We start from the raw sequence: 21378 nt of genomic DNA on the forward strand, positions 1-21378 counted from the left end.
TGAGATCATGTTGTAATTTCTTTATGCTCACGGGTGGTCGAGGTTTGAGGATCATGAAAAGAGAAGGGAGGGCATATGTTATGGATAGACACACACACACACACACAGGATTGGGTCACTCAAGTGTTTTTCCCTGACATTTTCAAGTGGATATTTGATCTTATTCTATTCTGATTCTGGGAATGGTACACAGACTGGGAACTTGATAAATAGTGTAATTTTAATGATCCAACAAAGAGTAATTTGTAGAAGCTGTTTATGCTGTTACTGAAACTAGGGTTCTATAGAGACCTAGTGGTTATGTCTGCAGAAATAAGTCAGTAATACGATTTGGGGTTAATGGATGGTGCTATTCCAAAACTGTGGAATGGGATAGAGGTGAAGATTGAAAGACTGGAAGGATGCTGGGCTGGTGGATAGGGGAGGGATGGAGAATCTGGATGGGTAGTATGGAGGTCAAAGGATTCAGTTAGACAGTAGGTTGATGATGGGTTGGGAGATCTGAGCAGACTATAGAGGATTTGGAAAGACAGTGGGCCAGGCGATTGTGTTTCCAAATAACAGGCACCGACCCTGCAACGCTGAAATGTCAGTGGGATTTTATCTTTATAAACAATGTGAAACATTTAAGTGTGGTGCACTCAGCGGGCAGTGTTGGATATCTGTCTTCCAGGATAGTACGCTGCTGTAATCCCTTTTTTGTATCCTCTTTATTTCCAGTGTGGAGGTGTGAAAGAATGATAGCATTTGTTATTGTGGGCTTTTGTTGAGTCTTGGAGCATCTAGACAGAACTGCCATGAACTCTTTTCCATCTACTCTGCCATTTCTAATCCTTGATTTGCTTCTCCCTTCATTTTCATATAAAGAAATTTTCAGATTGTTCTGTTGGCAGGAAATTGTCTCTTATGTTTAGCTAGATTTTACACTTCCATTTCTGTACCTCTCTCTGTCATAGGTTGTTATCGGCAGTGCTTAGAACATCCGAGGTAGAATCTCGGGCTACACGAGCGAGCCTGACTGAGCTGCTTAGTCCTCAGATGGGCAAAGACATTGTTTGGTTTCTTCGACGCTGGGCCAAGACATACCTACTGGTGGACGAGAAACTCTATGGCCAAGTGAGTTGCACATTTGCTGTACATGTAAAAATAAGACAAATTCAGGGTTCCTATGGTCAAGGAAATCCTGGAAATATCAGGGAATTTGGAAGTAGTTTTTTCCAGGCCTGTCAAAGAAATTAAAATCTTAAAAATCAAGGAAATTGGGGGCCTGGATAGCTCAGTGAGTAAAGATGCTGACTACCACCCCTGGAGTCACGAGTCCGAATCCAGGGCGTGCTGAGTGACTCCAGCTAGGTCTTCTAAGCAACCAAATTGGCCTGGTTGCAAGGGAGTGTAGAGTCACATAGGGTAACCTCCTCGTGGTTGCTATAATGTGGTTCTCGCGCTCGGTGGGGCACGTGGCGAGTTGTGCGTGGCTGCCACGGAGAATAGCGTGAGCCTCCACGCGCGCTACGTCTCCGCGGTAACGCGCTTAACAAGCCACGTGATAAGATGCACGGATTGATGGTTTCAGATGTGGAGGCAACTGAGATTCGTCCTCTGCCACCCGGATTGAGGCGAGTCACTACGCTACCACGAGGACAGCAAAATGTAATAGGGCTGTCAACAGGGTAAAAAACTAAAATAAATTTTTTCACTGAAATATTATCAAAATTTGATTTCTATTCGAATTTTAAAGACATTATTTCTGGCAGGGGGAAAAAGCTACAAGACATCTGACTTTTAAATCAATGTTGTCTCCACAAGAGGGTGCAACAAATCAAGATAAACCAACCAACATAAGTTATAGCTATTGTTTATTGCAAAAACATATCTGGCTGTTAACAAAAATTTGTCAAATTTAGTAGACAGAAGATTTTGCCAGTTCATATTCTTAAATCTTAAGTTAAATGCTTCAGTAGACAGTTCTGTGTTAACTTGGTTAACGAACTCAAGCTTCATAAAATCGTTGGTACCACTGTGTTTTTCATTTTCATACAGTTGTTTGTACATACCTAATGCTTATGCAGTGAGATGCTGATAAGAGAGCAAGACATTGTCAAGACACAACCTCCAAAGACCTCCACCTCAGGGCCGTTCACTTCGAACGCGGCCTTTTTATATATGCAAGCATGTGCCCGAAGGACATTTTTGACCATTGCGATGCATCTCGCCCTCGTGCAGGAGCGCTACTTTAAAAAAAAAAAAAGTAGGACCTTTAAAACACGTCTCGAGACACCCGCGTTCTGTTTAATGCATTGCACTGCGTCTCTTTTAGCCCAAGAATGCAATGAGTCTGAACAGCATTCACTTAGTATCTCTGTCTTGGCTAATACTTTTCTAATACAGTGGAAAATTTGTATTGCAGCACTTTTCGTGTTAAGCAACGCTCTCACTGCACGACTGTAAGACTACCTAAATTGCTGTAATGTTCACATTACACAACAAGGTTTCCAGTCATCTGCCATCGGCTTGTCGTGGCAGCGCAAATACTACACAACAGAACGCAGATGAGGTGCACAAACTACAAGATCTTTGACCAAGAGGCATCGCCAGCCAATGGGGGAGAACTTTCTCAAATCACACGAGAAATGAGTGATCGTGAGATTTTACCAGAAATGGTTACGATCAGCTTGCTGTCCAAAAGTTGTCTGCTAACTGATTTTATCTGAAAAACAAGAGAAGAAACGAAAAAAGAAAATATGGCAGAAACAGTGTTGGGAAAGAAGCTGTCAGGCTGTGTCTGCTAAATAAAAGGTAAATAAAAGAGCACTATGTCAAGTAGAGTGTGCAGACTATATATTTATTTGTTAAAAATTCTTGTTAGTTTATTATAATAAAACATAATTGTTACATTCTTGTACATAAAGATGCATGATAAGATGTGATTGGCTGGAGCAGTTCGCCCTTGTTGTTGCATCGCTCACAGTACAAGATCATGTGGCGAAAATATCAAGCATGGCATGAAAATATCCCAACGTCTGTGACTGCTCAAGACTGGCTCAGATCACTTCGCTGAACCGATCATATTTAATGAACATCGCCGACCGTAGCGAGCACCGATTTGGTGGTGATCCGTCATTTTTGTCACAGACCTCGGAAGACCTGCGACAGCAAAAACTGACCAAAAATCGTATAGTGTGAGCGTGGTTTTACTGTCTCCTTAAGATGAATCAATTACAGTATGTTGTATCCTTCCTCATTGGGTAAGTCACTTTAGATCAAAGTGTTGAATAAATGTAATGTAATCCAAAAATCATTTTAGCATTTGAATGTGCATTTTTAACTAAAATTCAACGAATATTCAGATTTTAATTTGATTTCAAATATACTTGCAAGCCACAGTGATTACTGATATGTGAGTGTCGTTCTTTTGAATTGGTTCTTTTCAATGAATCAGTCAAACCGTTTCACAAATTGGTCTGAATGGTTCAGTGGCAAATCGGGCCAAATTTCAATGATTTTTAAAAATCCTCATCCAATAATTAGATGACTGGAACGGTCGTGGAGAGAGTCATGAAGTTTATGAACACACTAAATATAAGTTGGTCAGTGTGTCAAGAGTGAGCTGGCGAATATGTCTGATTGAAGCCTTTTGAGAGATCTCTTTTGGTTGTGTTCAAAAACCATGTATGAAAACCTGGCATGCGGCCTAGATATTATTTACATATTCTTCTCCCTGTTTCTCCTCTCTGTCTGTGTTTTGCAGATCAGTGTGCCCCTCAGCACAGCATTTGGGGCTGACACGGAGGGGGCGCAGTGGATTGTGGGATATCTATTGGAGAAGGTGATCAATAATCTGTCTGTGTGGAGCTCTGAGCCAGAACTGGCTAACGACACGGTGGAGCTGCTGGTGACTCTGGTGGAGAAGAGAGAGAGGTTTGTGTCCGAATGTGAATGTATGCATGCAGTAGTGCTTATGTGGGGATCAATGAGGGCTAAATATGTGACTAATTAGCCAGAAGCTGTGCAGGACAGCTGCTCACTGACAAGAACAAGGGAGTGAGTGCTTTGTGCTGATGTCTTCATATGACCTTAGTTGATAAAAGACCAAATGTAGTTAATGTGCCCCACCTGCTATTGGAATTATAGCATTGTGTTTGAAAGTGATTTAGAAAATTTTGAAACTTGGCAAAGTAAATTGCCATGTGCATCGCCAATGCAAACCTTTTTAAGTAGAAATATATTTACATTAAATAGTTTCTGTAATCATTTACTTACCCTCATGGTGTTCCATAACCTGTAGCACTGTCTTTTGAAGTACATTAAATGAGATTTTTTTTGAGGAGTGTTCACGGTGCTCTTCCGAGGGTTGTCAAACTCTAGAAATGGCAAAGAAGTACCATAAAAGTAATAAAATTGCACATGGGCTGTATAGAAAATTCTTCTGAAGAAATTCAATTTTTTTGTGTGAGGAACGGACCAAAATTTGTGTCACTGTTTACTGAAAATCTTGCACTTAGCCATAGTTCTCAGATCTCATCCATGTTTCTGCATATTTAACCTTGGCATGTGAAAACAAATGCAAGGTTTGATGTCAGTGTCAGTATAGAGCGCAACAGTCAAGTTCTGGAAGTAAAGAAATCCATTAATTTATCCCATAGATTAATTGATTTTCAAAGATAACTTAAACCTTTAAAGACAGACCTACCTTGAGCTCCGGGGTTGTTCATTGATGATATATGTTTCCGTTGAAGCCATCCATCTGCGTTAAAAATCGTATTTGATAGCGGAATTCATGGTAAACAACTACATTACCCATGGTCCAGAGGAGAAAGCTTCACCAATCAGAGAACCGCAGCCAACAAAGCTCGCGAAATGTGCCTCGGAGCGACCGCTCACTCCCATTTGTACATATCGTAGTATTTTCCAATAAACGTCAAATATATTGTTTCCATACTCATAATCAACAACCTAAAATCAATAGTTTTATACTGAATATTCCCATTGTTTTTTATTCAGTGACATCATTCGCAATTCACAGGATTGTAGTCCATGCCCTCATGAAAGATGGTATATACTGTTGCAGTCGCGAGCCACAAAGGAGACCAACCAAAAAAAGAATTGTGGAAAATTACTTATTACATGATACTAATGTCATCTTAATACTGTTAAGATGAAAAATGTAACAAGGTCCAAGACACCAATATCAAATGACGACAGATCATTCATGCCAGCAAAGTAGAGCAGTACATGGTAAAAGATGGTGCAGTTTATGCCGCGATGCCCTAAAATAATGGTGCCTCGAACAATCGGAGAGTGGACACTTAAATGAGCCAAACCCCATCAAGGCCAGGTATTCCCAATCATTCTTGTTACTTGCTGAAATGACAGAAAAAACTAAAATGGGGAGAGGAAAACAAAACTTGTATTCCTTAAAGTTCCTAAGCCCAGAAAACTATAATTAAGTAAATCTTTCGATGTTTTTTTTTTTTTTTGGTTTTTTTTCTTCAGCATTGTTAAAAATGATCTACTGAATGATCTTGATCTGCTAATTTTTATGTAATGTTTCTGGAAATGCCCCATTTGTTATGCATATAATAATAAGATAACATGTTTCATGTTATACTAAGAAATCAAAAGTATTATTAAAAAATAAACTTGGAAAGTCATATGAATTTTTTGGGATTTCATTCCATTTGAATTCTAATTGAAATTCTACATCCTTTTGCTGCCTCAATTCAAGTTCACTCCAAATTCAGGAATTTAATTGGAACTGAATTGGCATTCTTCATTCAATTCTGAATGGTGCTCAGTCCCTCATGGTGACAGGTTTTGGATGAACTGTTCATTTAGCTGTTTATTGCAATAAAAACCACACACCTTGATCTAAACCTCTTTTTTGTAAATTAAACCCTTATCTATTCGTACTTCAGGGCGAACATTGTTGTGCAGTGTGAAAACTGGTGGAGCTTGGCCAAGCAGTTTGCCAGTCGCAGTCCTCCCTTGCATATGCTGTCCAGTACCGTCCAGCGGACCCTGATGAAGGCCCTGGTCCTGGGGGGCTTTGCTCACATGGATTCTGATACCAAACAACAATACTGGGCCGAGGTCAGAAAAACATTAGCTTAAACACATTTGTTAACTAAAGATTTTTTTTATTATTCATTATTTTAAGGGCGGTCAAGCATGTTTGCAGTTGAGTGCACAAATTAAAGCAGGGGGGAAAACAATTTGGCCTCTTTTGGTTTCTGCTTCATACTTAAAACAGTTAATGAAACATTGTTACGCCTTGTTAATTCCTTTCACTTTTTTTGTGTGTCTCTGCCGCAGGTGTTGCACCCTCTCCAGCAGCGGTTCCTCAACCTCATTAACCAGGAGAACTTTGCTCAGATCTGTCAAGAGGAGGCTGTAAAGCAGGAGATCGTGGCCACTCTGGAGGCGCTGTGCGGCATTGCTGAAGCAACGCAGATAGACAATGTGACATCTCTCTTCAGCTTTCTCATGGACTTCCTGTCCAGTTGCATTGGCCTGATGGAGGTCTATAGAAACTCGTCAGAAACGGTCAACCTCATCATAGAGGTGTTTGTGGAAGTGGCACACAAACAAATCTGCTACCTGGGAGAGGTGAGACATATTGTCAAAAGAGGACACATGCACTCATACAAGCATGTACTTCCAGCTTCGATCAGCACTTATAAATACTATATATTGTTTTTTCAAATGTACTTGAAAACTTCACAATTTTGTGTAGTGCATCTGAAATTGTATGTGCTACATCTAAATACAATTTTCAAGTTAGATTTCTCATTGAAAGTACTCTCCCTTTTTCTTCACAGACTAAGTCAATGAAACTGTATGAGGTGTGCTTGACACTGCTGCAGGTCTATTCAAAGAACAATCTTGGTCGTAAGAGACTAGATGTGGCCGCAGAGGAGGACCAGTACCAAGACCTTCTACTCATCATGGAGCTTCTCACCAACTTGCTCTCCAAAGAGTTCATTGACTTCAGCGACACTGGTAGGTTCATGTTACTTTGTGTCATTTAAAGGTGCACTAAGTTTTTGCTCATTAAAAAAGGAATATGTTGAAAGTGATGTACATTCACATGAGAAAAAGGCTCCAGTCATATCAGAAAACCAATAAAAGCTGTTAAATTTTACATGGAGCTGGTTGCCCCCTCAAGGTCGCTGCCATAGACCTTATTCAAGCTCTTTTATTTTTAATGGGAATGACAATGAGGCTGTGAGGTATAGACTTACCATCTCTTCAATGTACTGCAGTTTAAAGTGTTTTTGGATTGTTCCGCGGACAAATCATTGATAAAATATCTGTCCAAGAACATTCAGTATACAAAGAACTCCAGAAAACATGATTTGTGGAAAATCAGACGTGATCTAAGGAGCTTTTTACAGCTTTATACCATTCGTGCCATTGAAGAGATAAGTCTAACAAGCAAACCAAACAATAAAACATCAAACCCAATATACTTACAGACAATAATGGAGCCCAAGTCAACAGTAAAAGAGTTTAGTCCAGAATGATGATATTGATCAGCAGGCGTGTGATCCACCAGACAATCCGAACAGATTGAGTGCAAGTGAAAAGATAAAATGTCCAAAAAAGAGGTCCCTTCTGGAGTCATGAAACAAACTGCAACAACCTGCAGTTCTCAGGCACGGATAAACGGCGCAACATCAAATGGCAAGCGCAAGCACATTTTTGCATTGAATAAAAGAATGTCCATTTAGTCAAAAAAACTTCCAGTATCCTGGACAACATGTGTCAGTATAGACTCCATAACCACAAGGACCACTGGGACAGATGGGACGAATAAGAGCCAGCTAAAACTTACTGAGTGCACCATTACATTTTTGTGCACCCTCTATCAGGCATCACGGCACATGTGTTGTAAATAACGAGGGCTTCTTTATGAGAGATAATTACTAATTGTGTTTGTGTGCAGATGAGGTGTTCCGTGGGCAGGAGCAGAGTTCTGGTGCTGGACGGGCCGTATCGGCTGCCGACGTTGTGCTGTTTGGGGTCAATATTGTGCTGCCCCTCATGTCTCAGGACTTACTTAAGGTAAGATTTGACTCAAATGCTTTTGTCCTGCATTCTGCTCGGACATTCCTGATTCAGAAGTTTTTAAGTCACAGTTTTTAACAGCAAGAGTTCTCTGTTAATACAAAGCAAGTGTTTTAGCCTAAACGATTGCCTCAGATGCTTGGAGCAAAAGTTGTGCTACTATTCTGAAATGCTCTGTTCCTCTGTCTTTTGTACCCAGTTTCCCTCTCTGTGTAACCAGTATTATAAGCTTATCACCTTCATCTGTGAGATTTTCCCAGAGAAGATCCCTCAGCTGCCAGAGGAGCTCTTCAAGAGTCTAATGTGCTCTCTGGAGCTGGGCATGACCTCGTATCCTTGCTCGCTGTGTGTGTATACAGACAACAGTTTGTGTTTTCACTACGTTTTCAAGTTAATTAATGTGAAGAATATGTTTGCATGTTGTACAGAATTTCACCTAGACCTCCATATGGATTTTTTTCTGACAATATTTTAAAGTCACTGAATTTTGTCTTTGAATTACTGTAGTTGTCTAGTGTTTTCCTTGACACACACTGCAGTATGAGCTCAGAGATCAGTCAGCTGTGTCTTGAGGCTCTGTCCCCATTGGCTGAGCAGTGTGCCAAGACACAAGACAAGGACACACCCCTTTTTATTGCCACACGACATTTCCTTAAGGTGAGTCACATGTCTAAACTACTGGTCAAACAGTGTTTGTTTTTTTTAACTGCTGATGTTAATATCTAAAGGCTAGCACCCAAATGTGCTTGGTCCGTGTCTTTTGCTACTCATAACAGAGTAGCAGCAACAGCTGCAGCAACGTTTATATAAATCTGTCATGCGTCTCTTAGAACGGGAGGGTGCATGTTTCTGCGCAAGTTTGCGATCGGATAGGATCGACTTGACAGTAGGGTAGTGTGTGATCCTCAGTCATTTAGTGTGCAGTACCCAGTTTTTATCTGCAGCTACAGTGCATTCATAAAGTATTCAGACCCCTTCATTTTTAACATTTTGTTATGTTGTAGCCTTATGCTAAAATGCTTTAAATAAAAAAAAATTTCACATCAATCTACACTCCATACCCCATAATGACAAAGCAAAAACAAGATTTTTGATAACTTTGCAAATTTATTAAAAAAGAAAAAACTGAGGAGTCACGTGACGCCATGCGAGGATCGGCCATGTGAATGGCGAGCTCTGCGCACTTTGCTAGTTTTAAAGGGGTCATGAATTGGAAAATCATACTTACCATTAGGGCTGCACAATTAATCGAAAACTAATCGCGATTACGGCTGCCATGATTATGTAATCGTGAAAACTGACGATTACAGCGTTCAGTTTAAGTCTGCTCCTGTTGCGTCTATGTTTTCTATTTACAATGTGTTTTTGCAGTGGTTGAGTATTCTAATCAATCGCTAACATGTCCGTTGAGCAATGAAACGGCAATGGCCAATCAGAGCCGCTTAGATTAGTCCTCAGTCCTATCTGTAATGACAACTGATCCTAATGCGCAAGTTTTAAACCATATGAATGCCCAGATTCTTTCCTTATATTCCACCTCTGTTCGCGGTGGCGCACGAAAATTAATACTGAAGAAACATCACCTGACACTTGAAAAGAAACTGTAGAACAAGAACGAAAAGCACTTTGGAATTATTTTGGATCATTGCATATTGCACCGCTCGCTTTAAACGTAGATATTAAATACACTGCAAATGAGCAACACGACAAAACTAAAACGATCCCGTTCTAATCAAGTCATATGCGGTGTAAATAATTGATTTATTATGCTGATTAGACAGCTTTGTTTTAATGAGAGCATTCGCGAGAGAGCAGAACTCTGTGCGGAACGTCACTGAGCTCGTGTCGAAATGCAGGTCTCAAACAGTGTAAACCTGCAGTGAGTGACAGCAGTCATTGTAATGGGAAAGTTTGTCGCATTGCTCGATTTCTGTGTACAATTTATAAAAAATGTAATAACAGTTTTGTTTTGACCATTGCTCCATGGTCCAGTTCTGACACTCACGTGCCCATTGTAGGCGCTTTCGGAGGTGGACAGGGGTCAGCATTGGCAGCCCCGTATGCCGCAATCTGCGATGCACTGTATGTTCTGACACCTTTCTATCATGTCCAACATTAAGTATTTCAGCAATTTGTGCTACAGTAGCTCTTCTGTGGGATTGGACCAGACGGGATAGCCTTCGCTCCCCACGTGCATCAATGAGCCTTGGGCACCCATGACCCTGTTGCCGGTTCACCGGTTGTCCTTCCTTGGACCACTTTTGATTGGTACTAACCACTGCATACCGGGAACACCCCACAAGACCAGCCGTTTTGGAAATGTTCTGACCCAATCGTCTAGCCATCACAATTTGGCCCTTGTCAAAGTCGCTCAGATCCTTACACTTGCCCATTTTTCCTGCTTCCAACACATGCAATTCAAGAAATTACTGCTCCCTTGCTGCCTAATATATCCCACCCCTTGACAGGTGCCACTGTAACGAGATAATCGATGTTATTCACTTCACCTGTCAGTGGTTTTAATGTTGTGGCCGATCAGTGTAATGCTGCAACCCAACAATATGTGAAAAAATAAACTGGCCTGAATACTTTATGAATGCTCTGTATTTATATAGTCATTGTTGTGTGATACCCAGTATTTTTAGAATCTGTTATGATTTTAAAAGTCATGTAGTGTAATCCAGCCTTATAAAGCAGGGTGCCCGATGGTGATAAAATGCCAAATACACATAAAACAATGACAATTGAAACATACGCAATTTCTGAAATTAAATGAACATTTTGTGCTATTTGAAAAAATTATGAACAGAAAATGTTATTTATCTATTGGCTTTTTGAAACTGACATAAGGGGAACTACCAAATCTTGACCAAGTGGGCAGGGCTATTGGCCAATGTGGATGATAATCTCAAAATTGCCAAATATGGGCTGATTAATTTGCGTGTAGCTCATCTAAAGCTAATATATAATATTTATTTGTCTGAAATGTAAATATCAATTTCTCACTCTCACTTCCTCCATAGTTGGTGTTTGATATGCTTGTGCTGCAAAAGCACAACACAGAGATGACTGTGGCAGCTGGGGAAGCCCTCTATACACTAGTATGCCTGCACCAGGTATGTACATGTTTCATCACCAAATGCATTGCTGTAAATCAGTGGTTCTCAACCAGAGGGCCCGGGGCTTAGCAAACTTCCAATTAGAGGTCTGCACAGGGCTTAAAGGCATAGTTCACCCAAAAATGAAAATTCTCTAATAATTTACTCACCATCTTGCCATCCCAGATATGTATGACTTTCTTCAGCAAAACACAAATATTTTTAGAAGAATATCTCAGCTCTGTAGGTCCATACAATGCAACTGAATGGTGATCAGACCTTTGTAGCTCCAGAAATCACATAAAGGAAACATAATAGTAATCCATACGACTCCAGTGGTTAAATCCATATCTTCAGAAGGGATATAATAGATGTGGGTGAGAAACAGATAACAATTTAAGTAGTTTTTTTACTCTAAATCTCCACTTTCACATCTAAAACATCTGTTTCCTTCATGTGATTTTTGGAGCTACAGTGGTCTGGTCACTTTCATTGTATGGACCTACAAAGTTGAGATATTTTCTAAAAATCTTTATGTTCTGCTGAAGAAAGGTATAAAGTCATACACATCTGGGATGGCATGAGGGTGAGTAAATGATAACAGAATTTTTCTTTTTGGGTGAACTATCGCTTTAAAATGAAGCCAGAACCGGTATGTCAGATTTTAAGCCCGGACCAGAAATCGCTCACTCTCTTAATAATTTCTTCTCCAAGCAAGTAAATTTGCTGCAGTTGGCTGTATTTTATGTAAGCATTATAGGCAACATTCATTACAGTATAGCAACAGTAAACATGCACAGTTTTTACAATGCACGGCGGCCCCTCAGCAGACTAGACCAGAAGGGGAAAAAAAAAAAACATAGGTTTATATTTTATCAAGCGCCGAAACTTTGCTTGGTGCAGAACATTCTGGAATCCTGTGTAACAGTATAAAAGTCACAAAGTCCTCTTTGAAGCTTGGCCTTCTTCAGAATGTAGAATCTTTGTGACACCGGCAATAAAATCAAGCTAGACAAATGAAACCGAACGCATGTGTCTCCTAGATGTGTTTTTAAAACTTGAATTTCTTTTTAACTTGACACAGTGTCTAAAAGAGAAACAGTGGGATGCGGTGCAAAGATCAAAGACATCCAGCAGGTGTTACATTGTAAAAAAAAAAATATCACGTTCGGTATGAATGGCCCCTAACTCGTTTGTTCGCTTGTCTGTGAGTCAGAGTGCATGCATGAAACGGGTAGGCCTGTTTATTTTTTCATTAATTAGAAACACGAACTCAACCTGAACCTTAAGTCATTCTTGATAAACTGACCCGAACCCGGCCTGAATCCCAGCTGTTTCTCAGGTCCTATCGGACCCAGGTCGGGTTGCAGACCTCTACTTCCAATTTGGCTGCGAGATGACTCAAAATCATTTAAAATAAGTTATTAAAATTATCAAACTTGAGATTGTGTTTATTAAGTAATGGTGTTCATCTTAGGCAGAATATTCAGAGCTGGTGGAGACGCTGCTCTCCAGTCAGAGGGATGCTGTGATCTACCAGCGGCTGGCAGATGCATTCAACAACCTCACTGCCAGCAGCACACCTCCAACCATGGACCGCAAACAGAGGGTGGCCTTCCTTAAAAGCCTGGAGGAGTTTGTTGCCAATGTGGGGGGGCTACTTTGTGTCAAATAGACCACCTTCATCCAGCGACTGTTCATGACAGTTTCCCCTCTCCAAACCCCTCTACCACTCAGAGAAGCCTTTCAACATGCCAAACTATGGAGATGCTCAGAGCTGCACAGATGAACTCGAATAAAGCACTGATGCTCTGCTCTGGTCTGGCTGTTCAGACATGTATGTATGCCTCCAGAGCAAAGGGAGGCTGTGGAGAGGCTGGTGAAGACAGAGAGGGGACAACCCGCTGTGATCATCTCAGTCTGATTTGATCATTGTTTACTTCGCCACTGAGAGGCCCTCAGATAAAAATGTATCAAGGGCAGCAGGTAGACTCACTGAAAATTGGCTTCTTCCCCTCCCCCTTTACACTCAAACTCAAACTTGCAGACATTTCTCTTCGAGTGCCTTCGTATTTGGTTTCTCATGTCTCACATCCAGCTGTCTGTAAGGCGACGAATAGAACTGTCTTGTGCTCACGGTAACTAGGATTGTGAGCTGTGTTTGCCATGACAATGTAAATGCCTTTCCCAATAAAACTTTAATTACAGGAAAGGCGTTATGGAAAAGAAACCAAATCACTTTAAGAGTGTATATATATTTTCAAAAAGACAGAAAATGAAAATGTGTTTAAAAAGCAAAACAGACTTGAAAGTTTTTATAAGATTATAGTTGAGAAATTTCAGTTTTTTTATGATATCACCTGAAAAAGGGGACTAGTTTTTTTTTTTTTTTTTTTTGTCTGTTTGGTTGATTTGTAGTTTTACTCTTTGCTGTTGTCATTTCACCCTGATCACAGCAGTACAGTTGAAAGCATTTTCAACAAAAAATGATCAGTCTGATCAGTTTTTCAGACGGCTGTGGTCACCTAACGTGACCACTAAAGTTTTTTTTTACAATAACTTCAATAATGTTCCACTTTCACTAACACTGACATAAACTCATGATTGTGGAACAGACAACATTGCTGTAGCAATAAAATACCAAAAATGACTACCGAGGGATGTGACCCACTAATTGTTATTTTGGAATGCCTGAAATGACCTGTAAAAGTGTATATAAACTTGCTATAAAAAGTGTCTTCTTTTTGTGATCTACATTTCATCAGTCTGTTATTTGTCTTAGTGTTATGTCTGCTTGATCTGGAAATATGTGTGCATGTACAGTATATTTATTAGTATATTATTATTTTTTAATTTTATTTTATTTATTTTTTTTTGTCCTCCTAGGCTGATTTCGGAATGGCATACTACTCTTACTATTTCTGTCTGATGTACCATATGGTAAAAGTATGAGTAGTATGCAGGAGCAGAAACTTTTTATTATTATTATTTGGGCAATATTTAATCAAATTGAAATGCGTAAATATTAAAAATAGGCTAATATATGTAATGGGGCATTTCTTGCCCGCTACATTTTCAATTTCGGCGGCATTTTTGTCACTTTCTTTTGACCCTGGTAGAGTGCCATTCTGAAGTCGGCTCTTGTCTTAGCAGGACGTCAACCACTCGTAAGTGCGATTGTCCCCGCTCGGCCACCGTTGTACAAAATACGTGTGATGCTGTTTGCTATGTATGCCTATATTAATTTAAGCCAGAGAGTGTTTAGTAGAGACGGGTCACTTCTGTGTCACATAATGGCAGAATTTGGAACGTTCAATGGCTGTAGAAAGGACGTTCCGCCTTACAGTGAAAAGTGCTTTTAGATACAGACATCACCTGTCAATCAACTGTAGAATAAGCATGCGCATTAGCTATACAAGCCGGGGAAATTGCTGTTTTTTAGCGTAATATGAGGTAAAGAATCACAATTTATGAAACCAGTATTGTCAGATTTTATTGTTGATTTGAAATATGTCCTTTGATCGTAATCTTGACCAACCGTTTTTGAGATTTTGGTCTTTCCCCATTCAAGTAGATGGGAGCTGAACTGGCACGAATGGAAATAGTCTCCCGGGAGCGTTCCAAAGATGGCTGACAGTGGACGGACTTGCTTGAGAGACTTTGTTTAAGCTTAGTGAGTGTTTCATGCTAAATTAGACTTTGTGAAAGTGTGGTTCATTGGTAAGGTACACTTCAAATTTCGTTGTAATTCCATATTGATTTGTTTGCTAGAGTTACTGCTGCTAGCATCATTAATGAATGGGCGCGATGTTTCTTCAACTTTATCTCATTTAGTTCACTCGGTGTCACTTTGTTGTAAAGGGTTTGCTATCATGAGTGACAGTGACGATGATGTGCCTCAGCTCTCTGCGGCTACACAGGCAGCGTTGCAGGAGTTTTATGCCGAGAGTGGAAGGACGGGTTTGGGACAAGACTCAACCCCGACTGATAAGTACTCTGTCGGTGCGATGGAGGAAGACAGTTCAGACGTTCATACCGTATAATGCCTTGCATGATGAGTATGTATTAACACTATATACAGAAAACTGCATATATAGTGGTCATGCCACACGGTTAGCAGATGAAGTCATACAGCAGGCAGGCAAAAATGGGAGGTTGGTTTTAAGCTTCTTTTGTCACGCTTTTACTTTAGTCACGTGCAATACTTAATCTATGCATTATGGGCTGTTGTAGTCTAGTTGTTATAAACTGGCCTGGGAACCGAATGGCTTTAGGTTCAAATCCTTAAAGGGTCAAGCCGTGAACTCACTATTTTGTCCTTGAGCAGGCCTGTATGGAACTGCTGTAACCTAAGACCTTCGATTCATGTTGCTTAAAGAAGCCCTACTTAGCTGTTGGCTAGCTGCTGTAACTGTATTGACGAAAAGTTAAAGTTACCTCAGTAAAACAATCATGTTAGACTGTGACATTTCTGTAGTGTTTATTTAAAGGGATAGTTCACACAAAAACGAAAATTCTCTCATTTACTCACCCTCATGCTGTCCCAGATGTGTGATTTACTTTTTTCTGCAGAACACAAACGAAGATTTTTAGAAGAATATTTCAGCTCTGTTGGTTCATACAATGCAAGTCAATAGTGACCAAAACTTTAAAGTTCTAAAAAGCTCATAAAGGCAGCATAAAAGTAATCCAGACGACTCCTGTGGTTTAATCAGTGTTCTGAAATGATCCAACTGATTTTGGGTGAGAAGAATCTAAAATATAACTCTTTCATGGTGCATGTTACTATTGTAGTCTCTTGTCACGATCATGATATCAAGCTCCATTACACTTCCAGAGCCCATCCTGCCTAACAAGCGAGATATGCGGCTGCATAGGGCCCTCGCTGCCACCAGGGGCCCCCCTACCACTAGTTCAGTATGGCCATATAATTATTTGCAATAAGTGAAAATATCACTGGGCACACAGATCAGCTATATGCATGCCGAAAGTCCAATTGAACCTGTCAGAACTATTAAAAATATTGCATACGCTTTGAAGAAAAGACATAGAGAGATAAGTATGTGAATTTGGCCTCCGTCAGCCTAAGATTTAATGTGGTGACATAAGACAATTGGTTAGTTGTGTGGACGATACGGGTTTGAGTCCACCTTTTGCCAATTTTAGTATTTTCCCCTTATCGATCTATGTAAGTGAAGACATACAGTACACCCCATCTGAAAATCACTTATTTTAAATAAAAATGAACACAAAAGGTCTAAAAGTGTCTAAGGGGACTGTGGTGTCACTGAAAATAAGTGCTGCATTTTCGTCAGGATCACTAAAGGTTAGGCAGTGCAGAGAAGGGGGTGGACGGGCATACGCATGCCTTTCCCATTATGAAATGTGTGGTTGGCGGCTTTTTCTAGCGGTTCGGCATCACATGATCCAGCGGAACGAAAATCTGGAAAATTGTGAATATCTGCTTCGGGCCCCCAAAATGCTAGGGCCGGTCCTGTACACGTCCTAGTGCTTGACGCATGCGCAGAGGTCTGCACGGGACTGTTATTTCCATACTGCTCCCACAAGTTTCTATGCCACACCCGACCACTCCCGCTGCATTTTACTGTGTTCACCCGCTCTCTGCCCACAGTGATTTTCTTCCCTACCGCTCCCGTTCCCGTAAAGCAAAAGCCATACAAACAGACAACAAGTGTACACACACAACGTTTTATTTTTCTGTTATTGCTGTTCTTAGATAATGCGTAACATGATGCCCATCTGACTTGCCTGAGGTTGGTTTCTTAACACTTAAATTGACCATCTTTCAGTCCAAGATTCACATCCTTTGATGACACAGTGTTTCCACGCTTTGCCATTCTTGTAAAGCTCCGTTGATTTTAGCCTGCTCTAAATATCTGATGCATATGTTGTGTGCAAATTTTTACATTGGATTTTCTGTTTATTGTTATCAAAATAAAATGAATTCTAAAATAAAATAATTCTTGTTTTGTTTTTTGCATTCATAAAATAAATAATAAATAAATAGATATCCACATCAGATTTTTCAGGCTTTTCTCTGACCGCTCACTTTCACACACAACTCATGGACGTACTGTCCCTACCGCCTTTAACTCGGAAATTTAATCCCGTGCCGCAAGAAATCTGATCGGGTCCTGCGGGAGTTCCGCGGTAATGCAGACCTCTAGCGCAGACCGCTAGATGCTGCTTGGAAGTGTAATCGAGCTTGAAATCATGATCATCAAGGAGACTGCTGTCAAGATTTATAGTGAAAAAGGATTTTAATTTTGGTCTGTTCTCACTCAAAATCAATTAGATTGCTTCTGAAGACATTGATTAAACCACTGGATTACCTTTTTGTGGCCTTTATGTGCTTTTTGGAGCTTCAAAGTTCTGGTCACCATTAATTTGTATTGTATGGACCTACAGAGCTGAATGTTCTTCTAAAAATCTTAATTTGTGTTCTGCAGAAGAAAGAAAGTCATAAACATCTGGGATGGCATTAGGGTGAGGTAATGATGAGAGAATTTTAAATTTTGGGTGAACTTTAACATTTTAAAAGCATTGCTATAATTTTTTGTTATGTAAAAGATTCACCTCAGAAAAAAAAACGTGCCAATCTTGTCAGTCACACATTGAGTCCCTGTGATCCACGTGCCACAGAAGTAAAGTACTTGAAAGGTCGAGCATGGAATCATGGAGAGGCGCAAATCAATTACTTAAATAGTTTGACAAATACATGAAATTGCCCGAAATATTACATAAAGTGCAAACACTAATTAAAACACTTTTGTTTTCATTTGTTTTCAAATTATCCCTGTTGAGAGATTGCACACTCTCACTCCCCCTTTTGGATTTACATGAATCACACAGCTTGAATATTTTGGATTCAAAACACAGGATTTTGCTAAAGTGTTAATAGTGTGCATTGCTGAGTGTGCTGTAAATAGCTAAAGCATCAATTAAATGACAAATTAAACACTAGACACTACATTGCTCTTTTTGTTGTCCCTCTTTTCTAAAATGTTCTATTTCTGGGCTGTAGGATAGCTTGTGTGAGTGCACCAAGTGTGTATCAAAAGCTGAAGCAGTTGGAATCTGAGAGATTGAATGGTGTCTCTGCTGTTTTGCTGGAGTATGACCAACACTTTGCAGCATATGGAGAAGAGTTCATCTTTTATGATTATAACAACCCTCTGTGCCTTCCTGAGGATGTCCCTTCTCAGAGCTTTGACATTGTCCTCGCAGACCCTCCATATCTGTCTGAGGAGTGTCTTTAACAACTCGCTAAGGACAAAATCTTGCTCTGCACAGGTGAGTGGAAGTTATAACTGGGCTGGACAGGTATGCTGTCTGCCTTTATACAGTATATTTCATCAGTGTTAGAAAGAACATTTGGTAACACTTTACAGTAAGGTTCCATTTGTTAACATTAGTAAATGCATTAGGTAACATGAACAAACAATTAACAATATATTTGTTACATCATTTATTAATCTTTGTTAGTTAATAAAAATACAATTGTTCATTGTTAGTTCATGGTGCATTAACTAATGTTAACAAATACAATCTTTGATTTTAAATATGTATTAGTATATGTTGAAAGTAATTAACTAAGATTAATAAATGCTTAAGTATTGTTCATTGTTGATGTTGTTAACTAATGTTAACAAATGGAACCTTATTGTAAAGTGTTACCAAACAATCTAAATAAAGTTTTCATTAATTTCAAAGACGTCTTTACAAATTCTTTAAAGACGTAATGACAGTTTTCATTTTTGTGTGAACTATTCCTTTATTAACTCACCCCAATGTCATTCCAATCCTGTTGCTTATTATTGTTATCCTGTGGAACACAGAATTGTGAAGAATCTTCATGCAGCTCTTTTCCATAGGGCAACAGTTCATAGTGACCATGGCTAGTAAGCTCCAAACAGGCACAAAAACACTATAAAATATTCCAAGTCTTTTGAAGCTATGCAAAAGCTTTGTGTTTGGAACAGACTGAGATTTTAGTCATGTTTGGAATGACACACGGGTGAAAAAAATATTGACAGAATTGTCATTTTTAGGTGAACTATTCCTTTAAACAGCTGTTGGATGGAGAAAGACATCTTGATCAGATGTTAGATGTTTGTGAAGATGTGAACATGTCAACATTTGATGTCTTATTCATGATCTGTTCTAATCTTCATCTAATTCTTACAGGAGCTATTATGGAGGAGCACGCTGGGAAACTTATGGATCTGAAGATGTGCAGTTTTTTTCCAAAACACAATCTGGCCAATGAGTTCCGCTGCTACGTTAGTTATGAATCAAGGCTTCTGTCCTGAAAAAGGCTTTGAATCTGACATTTAAACCTTGATTGTCCCTTCAAACATCAGCAGATGATTTGGAACAAATAGTACACTTGCTCCAAATGGAGATTAGCAGGATCTACAGCAGAGGATTTGGCCCCATATCAGAGATAGGAGATCTTTGATTATACTTTTGGCTGACTCAAGGTATCAAATACACATCTTTTAGGGATTGCAATCATACAAGACAGCATCACTTTACCTTCTAATGCAAAAAATAGGCCAAGAGATGAATTTCCCAAATGCAGTATAATATATTATAGGTATACACTAGATTTGTGTAGAACCAGTGTTTTTTCCCCTTCATTTTCTGGAAGGTATACAGAGAAGGACTACCACAAACTCCTATAATATTTCCTCTTGCAAATGACATTACATTGAATGGTTATGAATGGCATTTATGCTTGTTTTTTTAAAAGTAGTATTTCTGGCTCTTTATGCTTGCACACAGCTCAATGGTATTATTCAACACCAAGATACTAGATGCCAGCTCTTTGGCTTTCAAATCATCGTATTTTGGCACCAAAAGTTCTCCTTTTGCCTGGCACTGTAGACTACAATCAGGAACTTTGAGGACAAGTTCTCTCTTAGTTTTGCCATAACCACTTTATTTTCTTACAATAGCTTGAAGAAAGTGGTAAAGAAAAAAAAAGTTCATCAGCTTTTCAGTTTTTTTCTAAAGGTGGTGGAAACTGCGTTATTAGGCGTGACTCTTTTCTTGCTTTGCTTTCTGCTCTCTGTGTTTGTCTTTTTCCAGCAATGGCACACAAGTACAACCCACTGCGACAGACACGTAGCTCTCGGTGTAGGAATGACGGCCCCCGACACACGAACCGGTACGGCGCAGTATGACGGTGGGGCTATAAACGGGAGTGCTTCGGAACCGGTCGTTTTCCTCCCCGTTCGGCCCCATTAGGCATCCCTTGCACAAACAATACGCCTCCGGAAGAAATCGAGGGTACCTCGCTGGATCGTGGGAGACTCTAATCAAACAGAAAATGACTTTTATTTTCGCTACATAAAGATGAAGAATGCGCTCGTGCAATATTTGTAAATCTATCGAGTTATTTAAACATTTAAAATAAGTTGTTGGAATATATACAGTATATTTAGAGTAGATCAGGCGAGTCTTGACGGATATTGTGTCCTACCTGTACGCCCACGGCGAAAGGCTGAGGATGTTTACGGGAGTACGTGATCTGTCACGCGCTAGGCGACCTGTTGATGGACAGGTCATATTCTGGCGCTCCGGGGGTGCGATCTGTAGGGTGTGATGAAACGCACTAAGCACCCCGACCGAGAGCCTCCCGAACATCTGCTCCAAAATCTCCTCCGGTAAATCCAGACAGGACCGAGTCCTCGGCGCTCTCCTAGACACCTTTGGTCCCCGTTCACCCGATGCGCTCCCGCAGCACCACAGCAAAATTAACAGAAGCGCCAAAGCCATTCGACCGCTCATATCTCCTTATACTGCGTCTTAACTGCCGATAAGCGGTTAACGGGATAGATTTATTAAAATATATTTTTTGCCAACTCTTTTACCGAGTTTGTACGACCTATAAAAAAACTTCCCAGTTGTTGCGTAAAGCTGTGGCTCATCCGTCTGTCCTGTAAAATGCGCTCATCCTACTCTGCTGCCAGATATTGGGCGGACTGTAAGATACACTGAATAAAGTACACTTAATAGAACAAATAAAATCAATGTAACTGTAACAACTTTATACCCAACCTTGTTTTCTATTATGCTTAAGCCGATGTGAAAAATCTCATATTGATGTGATTTTGGTGTAATGCTTTGGAAACCTTCCAGATATTGTGGGGACACTTTTGCATCATTAGGTGACAGAGACGAGAAA

General features: G+C 39.9%; 2 protein-coding genes and 1 pseudogene across 7 annotated transcripts in view; 2 read left to right on the plus strand and 1 right to left on the minus strand.

Annotated features, from left to right (window-relative positions):
* Nucleotides 1-13915, plus strand: part of xpo4 (exportin 4) — a 61159-nt gene extending 47244 nt beyond the window's left edge. For 5 of the 6 annotated variants that reach the window (XM_051711210.1, XM_051711214.1, XM_051711212.1 and 2 more), the window contains 10 exons: nucleotides 957-1116; nucleotides 3749-3918; nucleotides 5916-6090; nucleotides 6313-6606; nucleotides 6819-6999; nucleotides 7946-8064; nucleotides 8267-8397; nucleotides 8607-8724; nucleotides 11091-11183; nucleotides 12643-13915. In XM_051711210.1, coding sequence (XP_051567170.1) covers nucleotides 957-1116; nucleotides 3749-3918; nucleotides 5916-6090; nucleotides 6313-6606; nucleotides 6819-6999; nucleotides 7946-8064; nucleotides 8267-8397; nucleotides 8607-8724; nucleotides 11091-11183; nucleotides 12643-12840 — 1639 coding nt within the window. In that variant the 3' untranslated portion in view covers nucleotides 12841-13915. Of the gene's footprint in view, nucleotides 1-956; nucleotides 1117-3748; nucleotides 3919-5915; nucleotides 6091-6312; nucleotides 6607-6818; nucleotides 7000-7945; nucleotides 8065-8266; nucleotides 8413-8574; nucleotides 8725-11090; nucleotides 11184-12642 lie in introns of those variants that run through there. The other variant, XM_051711215.1, reaches the window with a different exon arrangement.
* Nucleotides 13916-14231: 316 nt separating this feature from the next.
* Nucleotides 14232-19678, plus strand: LOC127448587 (EEF1A lysine methyltransferase 1-like; annotated as a pseudogene).
* Nucleotides 19679-19812: 134 nt separating this feature from the next.
* On the minus strand, nucleotides 19813-21240 carry il17d (interleukin 17d). The gene is made up of 2 exons (XM_051711245.1): nucleotides 20674-21240; nucleotides 19813-20505 (listed from the first exon to the last, which is right to left on the minus strand). The coding sequence occupies exons 1-2, from the start codon at nucleotides 20979-20981 to the stop codon at nucleotides 20223-20225; spliced, it is 591 nt and encodes a 196-aa protein (XP_051567205.1). The 5' UTR covers nucleotides 20982-21240; the 3' UTR covers nucleotides 19813-20222.
* Nucleotides 21241-21378: the final 138 nt, after the last annotated feature.

The sequence above is a fragment of the Myxocyprinus asiaticus genome, chromosome 11 (genome assembly GCF_019703515.2).
Source record: "Myxocyprinus asiaticus isolate MX2 ecotype Aquarium Trade chromosome 11, UBuf_Myxa_2, whole genome shotgun sequence".
In the NCBI taxonomy this organism is placed as follows: domain Eukaryota; kingdom Metazoa; phylum Chordata; class Actinopteri; order Cypriniformes; family Catostomidae; genus Myxocyprinus; species Myxocyprinus asiaticus.